General features: G+C 45.0%; 1 protein-coding gene and 1 pseudogene across 1 annotated transcript; both read right to left on the reverse strand.

Moving 5' to 3' along the window:
• Positions 1–776: 776 nt before the first annotated feature.
• On the reverse strand, positions 777–2,915 carry LOC141550072 (hemoglobin subunit alpha-like; annotated as a pseudogene).
• A 4,839-nt stretch (positions 2,916–7,754) lies between these two features.
• On the reverse strand, positions 7,755–9,936 carry LOC141549849 (hemoglobin subunit alpha). Its single transcript, XM_074279836.1, has 4 exons — positions 9,865–9,936; positions 8,785–9,202; positions 8,304–8,508; positions 7,755–8,010 (listed from the first exon to the last, which is right to left on the reverse strand). Exons 2-4 carry the CDS (start codon positions 8,877–8,879, stop codon positions 7,882–7,884), a joined length of 429 nt encoding a protein of 142 aa, XP_074135937.1. The 5' UTR covers positions 8,880–9,202; positions 9,865–9,936; the 3' UTR covers positions 7,755–7,881.
• Between the last annotated feature and the right edge of the window lie 617 nt (positions 9,937–10,553).

Genomic DNA, 10,553 nt, shown 5'->3' on the forward strand with positions numbered 1-10,553 from the left:
CCCTTCCTTGGGTGGGCAGGGGAGGGAAGAGAGGTACAGATAGTGAAATAAGCAAGAAGTCGACTCCAGATCCAGGGCATCTGACTCTAGCCTGAATGCCGCCCCCCCCCTCCCCGAAATGCCTTTCCTCTGCCATATCCCATCTCAGAGGTTTTCCTATGGAATATCTCAAGGTTCTTGACAAGACCACAGGATGTACCAATGATCTTATTCTTTCCCCCCTGCAACTGCCACAGTGAATTGAACCTAAGGGTTGTGCTGGACTGGCCTCCCTCATTTCCTGTCTGAAAAAGCCATTGAAGAGTGATGTCACGTCTCACTTTATCATCCAGTCTCATCAGAGTATATTCAGGCAACAAGGTCTCAATGCAAACACTTAAATAAAGGTACCAAGTAGAATAAAGTGGGTACACTGAACTTTCTCAGTTCTCTTGAGGGAGTTCCTTCCAGAGCCAGACCAATTTCATCTCCCCAATTAGAGAACCCAAACTCACTACGAAGAGATCACAGTCATTGCCTGTAACACATATAAACAAACAAAATGGAGTATAAGTGAGGATGCTTAAGAGGATCTGCAAAAGGGGCAGGGGATAGGGCAGGAAACCCCTGGTGCAGGTGATTTCGCATTTCTGCTGCAAGGCCTTCTTTACCCACCTCCATCCCTTTAGGGCTGTGGAAGGAACAGTGTTTCAGGATAGGGTTCCCTGCCCCTCTTCACACCTCCTCCACCTCCACATCCCATCCCCAGAAGCTTGAGACAAAGCACACAGTCAAACTGTGGCAGGCTTAGACTTTATTCAGAGAGTCCATCTGCCCCTGCGGGGTGGAAGGGATTGGGGACACCGAGGGGCCTGCAGCGATGGCGGCAGGGCAGTGGGAATCCCTGGCTTCCGACACAACTTAACGGTACTTCGAGGTCAGCACGGAAGCCACAGAGGCAAAGAACTTGTCCATGGAGGCGTGTGCTTCGGGAGTCAGGTCCTTGGTGACAGGCCACAGTCACGATCAGGCAGCTGGGAGAGAAGGGACAGTTCCCGAGTCAGGTGGGCACCCACACTGCCCTCTCCCACTGCCCCTGCATGCTTCATTCCCTTATCTCTCTTGTATTCCACCCGCCCACTGCGCCCGTCCTGACCGCGCTCAAACCCTACTCTACCCCGTAATCCGGTAATCTGCCCCGCACGCCAAGTGTTCATTGGAAGAAGAAGCTGCATTACTGGCGGCACTGGGCACCCAGTCACCAGCCCTGGGTCCCTCCGCTTCCCCCGGTGGGGCTCCATCCCTGACTCACCTTGAAGTTGACAGGATCCACTCTCAGCTTGTGGGCGTGCAGGTCGCTCAGTTTGGACAGAGTCCCGGGCAGATCGTCCAGGTTGGCGACAGCCTGGGAAAGGGCATCGGCTACCTTCTGACCATGGTGCTGAATGTCAGAGCCGGGCCGTATTGAGTAAAAAGAAGTAGGTCTTGGTAGTGGGCAAGGAGAGGAAGGTCCTGAGGGCAGGAAAAAGGACGCGTTGGGAGCAGTGTCACCGGGCACCTGGAGCTGGACCCAGGGTTGAGGACGGGGGGGGGAGGGGAGAGAGAGACGGTCTGGGCTAAGGAGAGGAGGGATTGTGAGCTTGGAACATCCCGGGACGGGCCCAGGTTGGGGAAGGAAAGTATTTAAGCGTCTGGCCCTGGATTCGGTTAATAGCTGCCGAAGGGCTCGTCTAAGTCTATAGGCCTGGGGATCAGTTATAGGGAGGGGGAGAAAGCAAGGCGAGGAGGGGCCCCTTACCTGGTAAGGCCTTCACCTGCGTAGGCATCGGCGTTGCCCCCCACCTTGCCCCGACGGCCTTCACGTTAGCCTTGTAGTTCGCAGAGGGCACATCTTGATTTCCTGGGCTCTCTCAGGTCCGGAAATACACAGTCCCAAGCCTCACAGTCACGCTTTGGGTTGGCTCCCCGGTGGGCGTCGCTCATTGGTTGGCACAGTACCTGTTTTAGGATGCCAGCTGAGTGACAGATCCAGACCGTGTCGAGTTTGTGCACCCCCTGCAGGGGGCGCTGGGCTCCCGTCTATCTCGGGCTCCCCAAAGGCGCAGAAGAGGCTCTGCGCAGGCTCCAAGTCTGGGACTTTTCTCCTTTGCAATCAGGTTGGGGCAATTCCAAATAGGAGAACCGGAGTCGGGGTGAGCTGAGTTCAAAAATGGCCCCAGAATCTTCCTGGCTATGTGAACTTGCACAAGTCACCCAACCTCTGTTTTTCTCAGTTTCCCCGTCTGTAAAACATCAAAAGGGAGAATAATCGAAAAAAGGTTGAGCCCAGTATGGCTCATATTAGGTTTGTAAACAATCATTATCCCTTTCACCTGCAGTTTCCCATTACGTTCTTCTCTTCCCTTTTGGAAGCAGAGTGAGGGCTTGGAAATGAATGTCGATTGAAAGCAGGGTCCTAGCTTTCTCAATGAGTACTTTATGGAAAAAAAATTACTTAACATTCGTGGATCTCGGTTTCCCCGTCTGTAAACCGAGGAGAAGCAAAGTCCTTCCCAGCTCTCCCTCAGGCTGTCGTCCTCATCCTATGGTGTGCAGCTCCCTGACAAATCAGGACTGAAGAATCAGACAGTTCTATCCTCAGATACTACAGATTTAAAGACTGAGGAGGGAAAGGGGAAGGGGACCAGATCCGTGCTGCATTTGAATAGGAGTGTCTGGTCCTGGCCCACATTCACTTAGGGGTCTTTCTGCCTGCTCACACTTGCCTGGGAGGCAAATGAAGACAAACCCTGGGCAGCGTTTCTGTCCTGAAGAGCAGGAGACATGGGACAGCTCCTTCTCTACCGCTGAGTCACTTTGTCATCTGAACAAACATTCCCTTAGGAATGTTATGAAGCTCAAACATGTACACATGCTCTGGCTCACTCATACGTCATTGCAGCAGTCAAGCTGGAGGCTCCTTTCCCTGGGACCTCTCTAAGGAGCAGCCGGACCAGCTGAGAGGCACGTGGGCCCGGAGCGCTCTCCTCTCAGCCCCATCATTCCCGAAAGAGCAGCGATGAGGATTTTAAAACTTTATTTATTTATTTATGAAAGCTTTTTATTTACAATACATATACATGGGTAATTTTTCAACATTGACCCTTGCAAAATCTTGTGTTCCAAATTTTCCCCTCCTTCCTCCCCTCCTCTCCCCTAGATAGCAGGTAATCCAATACATGTTAAATATATTAAAATATATGTAACATTTACTTTAAAAAATTTCTCTTCCTACATCCTACCTCTCCCTACTCCTAAAAAATTGCATATGCAATCATAAAAAACATATTTCCATATCAGTTTTTTTGTTATGAAGGAAGAAACAGACCAAAAGGAAAAAAATAAAGTGAAAAGAGCATGCTTTGATCTGGGTTCAGACTCCATTTGTATCTGTATGAGGATAGCATTTTCCATCATAAACCCAGTATTGTCTTGAACTATTGCACTGCCGAATAGAGTCAAGTCATTCATAATTGATCATCACACAATGTTGCTCTTACTTTGTACATTAGTTCTTCTGGTTCTGCTTATTTTACTTTGTGTATAAAGTATAGTTCACTCTGCATCAGTTTAAGTCTTTTCAGGTATTTCTGAGACCATCCTCCATATCATTTCTTATAAAACAATAGTATTTCACTACATTCATATATCAAAACTTATTCTGGGGCAGCTAGATGATAAAGTGGATAGAGCATCAGCCCTAAAGTTAGGATGACCTGAGTTCAAATGTGACTTCAGACACTTAATATTTTTTATCTGTGTGACCCCAGGCAAGTCACTTAACCCCAATTTTCTCAGCCAAAAAAAAAAGTTATATAGTAATTTTCAAATTTATAGGAATCTTCTCAATGTCTAGTTCTTTGCCAACACAAATATTTTTTAATGTGCTACAAATTATTTTTTAATGTGTTGGTCCTTCTACCTTTTTATGATCTCTTTGGGATATAGACCTAGTAATATTATAGCTGGGTCATAGGGTATGCATATTTTGCTTGTCCTTTGGGATTGTTGCAAATTGCCCTCCAGAATTGTTGGATAAGTTTACAATTCCACCAACAATGAATTAATGTTTCAATTTCCCCACATTTTCTTCAATATTTATCACTTTCCTTTTTATCATATTGGCCAGTCTCTTAGGTGTGAGGTTAAGTATTTCAGAATTTTTAATTTGCATTTCTCTAAACAAAATTTTCTTCATTTGCTTATAGATAACTTTATTTTCTTCATCTGAAAACATACAATTTACCACTTATCAAATGGGGAATTTGTTCTGACAAATTTGACTCAATTCTTTCTATATATTTGAGAAATGAGGTCTTTACTAGAGACACTTGCTGTAAAGACTGTTTCCCAGCTTTCTTTTTAATCTTGGTCACATTGATTTTGTTTGTACAAAAGCTTTTAAATTTATTATAATCAAAATGATCTCTTTTGCATTCCGTAATTCTCTCTCTTATTTGACCATGAATTTTTCTCCTTCCCATAGATCTGACAGGTAGATTTTTCTTTACACTTCCAATTTCCTTATGGTGTCTTCTTTCTATCTAAATAATATATCCATGCTGACCTTATCTTAGTATGCAATGTGGAGTGTTACTCTCTACCTGGTTTGTGTCCTATTGCTTTCCAGTTTCCCCAGTAATTTTTGTCAAATTGTGAATTCTTATCTCCCAAACTGAAGTCTTTGGGTATATCCAACACTAGATTACTTTTGTCATTGACTACTATGTTTTTCATATCAAGTCTATTCCACTGATTCACCACTCTGTTTCTTAGCTAGTACCTAATAGTTTTCAGAATTACTGCTTTATAATATAATGTAAGAATTGGTATTCTTGGGCTATCTTCCTTTGTATTTTTAAAATCAATTCCCTTGATATTCTTGATTTCTTGTTCTTTCAGATGAATTTTGTTATTTTTTTCCTGTTGTATTGGATAATTTTTTCATAGTTTGGTTTGGCATTGAATAAATAAATTAATTTAGGTAGAATCTTTTATTATATTGGCTCAAGCTACCCATGAGCAATTGATATTTTTCCAATTTGTTTATATTTGAAAATTGTTGGATAGAGTACCAGCCCTGAAGTCAGGAGGGCCTGAGTTCAAATCTGGTCTCAGACACTTAACACTTCCTAGTTGTGTAACCCTGGGCAAGTCACTTATTTAATCTCAATTGCCTCAGCAATAATAATAATAATAATAATAATAATAATAATAATAATAATAAATTCTACTACTTATAATTGCAATTTTAAAAAATATTTGAAAATTATTTTGTAATTGTATTTATATACTTTGAGACTTTTTCGGGAGACTTGATCAAATATATATTTCTATTTAAAGTGCTATGTAAATATTAAAGGTTATAAAATGGAAATGACTTCCCTAGCTGAGTTCTTTGATTTAGACAAACTAGCCTTTTCTGTGTTGCTCACAGTCAGCCAACAAACGTTTCTTAAATATCTGTGCTAAGCATTGGGGATAGAAATATGAAAAGGACAATCTCTACCCTCAGGGAGCTTTCAGTTTAATGAGAGAAAGTTGAAAATAGAGCAGGAATAGAGGAAGGGGACCTAGCATGGGAACATGATTAATAGAGAAGTTCAAAGAAATCTTTTTTTTTTTTTCCCCCCCCTGAGGCTGCAGTTAAGTGACTTGCCCAGGGTCACACAGCTAGGAAGTGTTAAGCATCTGAGATCATATTTGAACTCGGGTCCTCCTGACTTCAAGGCTGGTGCTCTACCCACTGTGCCACCTAGCTGCCCCCTCAAAGAAATTGAAAAGAGTTCAGAGTCAGGTGGGAAAGTTAGGGATATTGGCCTGGTTTTGCAGTTCCTGCCTGCCCTCCACTCATAAGAGACACATCACACATGGCACTCCATCTCCTGCCTGTGTCCTTTTCATTCACCCATATTCTTTCTTTCACCTCTGCCTCACAGAATCCCTCTCTTCCTAAAATAAAACTCAAGTATCATCTTCTCTATAAAGTCTTTCTACTAGGTGGGTTAATGGATAGAGTCCAGAGTCAGAAAGACTAATTTTTCTAAGTTCAAATCTGGGCTCAAAAACCTACTAGCTGTGTGATCCTGGATAAGTCACTTTACTCTGCCTCATTTTCCTCATCTGTGAAATGAATTGGAGAAGGAAATGGCCAACCACTCCATTATTTCTTCTAAGTAAACCTCCAGTAGGGTCACAATGTATCCAACATGGCTGAAACCACTAAACAACAAAAACAACGATATGGTTAACAAATGAATATGAGCTTGAAGCTGACAATGCACTCATTTGGAAGGATCCCATTTGAACCAGTTGAGCACTTTGTGAGGGATTCGGGGCAAATATTATTATCCCCATTTTCAGAATGAGTAATCTAAGGCTCAAAGAGGATGGGAGATTAAGGTTAAGTGAAGGACCTGAGCCTGGTAGGTAGATCTTTTGATTCCACATCCATATGGTGCTGTTGTACTGCTTCTATCATACAAGACAGGGATATTCACATAGATAACATGTTGTCGTTTTACTGTTATTCAAGTGTTGCTCAGTTGTTTTTCTAGATCCTATTTAGCATGCTAGTTATTAGCATGGGACCTTAAAATTTAGAATGTGGGAAATTGAATCGATAGAATGTTAGAGGAGAAATGTATTTGGGGAGCTTAGCCTAGTGCTGGAGGATATTTAGAGATCACCCTCTCTAAGCCCCTCATGATGGGAGAGGCCAGTGAAACCTAGAACAGGGAAGTGGTTTACTGCAAGTGATGGAGCATATAAATGAGTGAGTCCAATCTAGAACTCTTGGTGGTAGGGGATGGGAAGTGCTATGGGTAGAAATGAAGACTCAGTCCTAATACAACAAAGAAACATGACTGTTCAATTTATATCAAGTTTTTGGCTCCAACTCATTCCCCAGCTCCCTACATGCCCTTGCAAACTCAGTGAGGAATGCAAACAGCCAAAAAACACCAGCAAAAGTAAACACAAGAAATAGAAGAGGAGGTGGAAAGAGGACAGTCAAATTTTTGTTTTTTGGGGGTAATGGTATAGGCAGGGATCTAGGTAAAAGACTTTCCAGGACCGAGACCTCACTTGAAACATTCCTCCCTAAAATGTCTTGTTTCAGGTTTCCCTAGAAGATATCTCAGAGTTTTGAAGGAGAGCCTAGGGCAAGATTGTCTTCTTTGTCCACACAAAGAGTTGAAACTAGGGCTGGGCTGTGCTGGCCTCTCTCACTCCCTATCTGAAAGAGCAGTTAAAGAGTGATGTCACTTCTCAGTTTATCATCTCCTTCCATTCTCATCAGACTGTATATTCAGGCAAAAAGGCCTTTGTGCAAATATATGCCAATTAAGATGCCAACAAGGCTTAGGGGGAAATGGTCCCCTTTCTCAGTTCTAGTGAAAGAGCTCACATCAACTTTTATTATATGTTGTCTTCCCATTTAGAGAAAGAATTCAGTCTTGTTCACTTGGATTACTGCCAAAGTTTATAACAGAACTGAAGGAACAAAAGGGGACTGGAGTATAGGTAAGGATGCTTGTGGGGCCCCAAGAATACTAGGGACCATAAGGAGGCTGATCTGGATGCAAGTGCTCTCCCATTTCTACTGTACGAGAACAGGAAATGAGGATGTGATTCCCCAGTCCTCTTCCCACCTCCTCCATTCCCCAACCCTTCCAGCTCCAGCTTCCCCGCACACATCCCAGCCCCAGACGCAGAAGACAAACGCAGAGAGTCAATTTGTGGCAGACTAAGACTTTATTCAGAGACGTCCATCTGCCCATGCGGAGTGGAAGGGATTGGGGACAACGAGGGGCCTGCAGCGATGGCTGCAGGGCAGTGGAAATCCCTGGCTTCCGACACAATTTAACGGTACTTAGAGGTCAGCACGGTAGCCACAGAGGCAAAGAACTTGTCCATGGAGGCGTGTGCTTCGGGAGTCAGGTCCTTGCTCAGGTGACAGGCCAGAGTCACGATCAGGCAGTGAGAGAGGAGCTGGGAGAGAAGGGACAGCTCCCGAGTCAGGTGGGCATCCACACTTCCCTTCCCCACTGCCCCTGCCTGCTTCATTCCTTTATCTGTCTCGTATTCCACCCGCCCACTGCGCCCGTCCTGACCGCGCTCAAACCCTACTCTACCCCGTAATCCGGTAATCTGCCCCCGCACGCCAAGTGTTCACTGTAAGGACCGTTACACTGAAAGAAGCTGCATTACTGGCGGCACTGGGCACCCAGTCACCAGCCCTGGGTCCCTCCGCTTCCCCTGGTGGAGCTCCATCCCTGACTCACCTTGAAGTTGACAGGATCCACTCTCAGCTTGTGGGCGTGCAGGTCGCTCAGTTTGGACAGAGTCCCGGGCAGATCGTCCAGGTTGGCGACAGCCTGGGAAAGGGCATCGGCTACCTTCTGACCATGGCCCTTGACGTCGGCGGAGCCGGGGGACAAGTCGAAGTGGGGGAAGTAAGTCTTGGTAGTGGGGAAGGAGAGGAAGGTTCTGCGGAAAGGAAAGAAGAAAGAGGATGCGTTTGGAGCATCATCCCGAGCACTGTCCTTCCGGCACCTGGAGCTAGAACCAGGTTGAGGACGGGGGAGAGGGTCCGGGCTAAGAAGGAGAGGAAGGATTCAGAGCTCGGAAGATCCCGGGACACTCGACGGATTTCTGTCGGAGGAGGCAGACCTGGATTGGGTTTCTGGGTTCTGCACTCGTGGATCTATGGGACTGGGGATCGGTAGGAAGCGCGAAGGCCGGGGAGGAGAGGGGGTCCCTTACCTGGCAAGGGCTTCACCTGCGTAGGCACCGGCGTTGCCCCCCACCTTGCCCCAGATGGCCTTCACGTTAGCCTTGTCAGCACCAGAGAGCACCATTTTGACTTCTTTCTGAGTTCTTTGCAGGACCAGAAATATGCAGCCTGGAGCCCCACAGTGCTTTTATGGGGTTCCCTGGAAGGCACGCCCCGAGTAGTTCTTCCAGTGGGCGTCGCTCATTGGTTGGCACAGTGCCCGTTTTGGGGTGCCAGAAGCCCAGCTGAGTCACTGCCCCAGATAGCGTTGAAGCTGTTTACCCCCTGTAGAGGGCGCCGCACAGCCGTCTATATCGGGCTCCCCAACTTCTGAAGAGGTTCTGGGCAGGCTCTGCGTCTGGGACGTTTCTCTTTTGCTATCAGGTGGGGCAACTCCAAGCACGAAACCTGGAATCAGGGTGACCTGGATTAAAATATGGCCTTGGGAACTTCCTAGTTGGGTGAATTTGGACTAGTCATTTAATCTCTGTTTTTTCTCAGTTTCCTCCTCCGGAAAATAGGGATAAAACAGCATCTACTTCACAGGGGTGCTGTGAACATCAAAAGAGATAATAACGGAAATAAGGTTGAGCACAATGTAGCACATAGAAAGTTTGTAAATGGTCATTATCTCATTCATCTGCAGCTTTCCATGGGAAGCAGAGTGAGGGCTTTCAATTGAATGTCGATTGTAAGAAGGGATCTGGATACAAATCACCTGGCTCTCTCAATGAGTACTTTATGGGAAAAATTACTTAACATTCGTGGATCTCAGTTTCCCCGTCTGTAAACTGAAAAGCAGTTGGTGCAGGTGACATCCAAAGTCCTTCCCAGCTCTCACTCAGGCTGTCGTCCTCATCCTATGGTGTGCAGCTCCCTGACAAATCAGGACTGAAGAATCAGACAGTTCCATCCTCAGATACTACAGATTTAAAGACTGAGGAGGGAAAGGGGAAGGGAACCTAGATCCCTGCTGCATTTGAGTAGGAGGGTCTGGTCCTGGCCCACATTCACTTAGGGGTCTTTCTGTCTGCTCACACTAGTGACCTGGGAGGCAAATGAAGACAAACCCTGGGCAGCGTTTCTGTCCTGAAGAGCAGGAGACATGGGACAGCTCCTTCTCTACCGCTGAGTCACTTTGTCATCTGAGCAAACTGTCCCTTAGGAATGTTATGAGGCTCAAATATGTATAGAAGAGGACCAAGGACAGCCCAGTCATATGCTCGGGCTCACTCACAAGTCACAGTATTTAATTGGAGGGTTTTTATTTGTTATTTATTTGTTTTTTTTAATTGCATACCCAATCCATTAATCTCTTCCTCTATTTTGTTCATGTAAGCATTTAGATATAAGATTTCCCCTACGAACTGACCAACTTAGATTTCTAAAAAAAAAAAGTGTAAAAAAAAAAAAAAGAAAAAGAAAAAAAGAAAAGTGTAGAAGGTGAGACTAAGAACAAGTAACAGAAAGACAGGTCCTTTAAAAACAATCCCAACAGCTGAAACTCAGAATGAATGGAAGTTAGTGAGAGAATCTCAGAACAACAAAGGACTTGACTTTTTAAGATACATTAATAGGAAATGGAGGATCACAGAGCAGAGAGGAAGACTTTTGCATGGAGAAAGTAGGACTCCCATAATTGCCACTGGAGAGTAGATAGAAATGTTCAGTTCTGATTTTGCTTCTGTTTTCTCTGCCAAGGAGAATGTTCTCTGCATTGGAAATGATAAAACAAAAATGATCAAAGATTTGCTAGCAA

Source organism: Sminthopsis crassicaudata, chromosome 1, assembly GCF_048593235.1.
Source record: "Sminthopsis crassicaudata isolate SCR6 chromosome 1, ASM4859323v1, whole genome shotgun sequence".
Classification (NCBI taxonomy): domain Eukaryota; kingdom Metazoa; phylum Chordata; class Mammalia; order Dasyuromorphia; family Dasyuridae; genus Sminthopsis; species Sminthopsis crassicaudata.

Bases quoted from the DNA above. Each gene is read 5' to 3' on its own strand.
- LOC141549849 (XM_074279836.1), bottom strand. From the start codon at position 8,879: ATGGTGCTCTCTGGTGCTGACAAGGCTAACGTGAAGGCCATCTGGGGC. The intron at 8,509-8,784 runs GTAAGGGACCCC...TCCTTTCCGCAG, and splicing joins GCAGGTGAAGCCCTTGCCAG to AACCTTCCTCTCCTTCCCCA. The intron at 8,011-8,303 runs GTGAGTCAGGGA...CTTCTCTCCCAG, and splicing joins TGGATCCTGTCAACTTCAAG to CTCCTCTCTCACTGCCTGAT.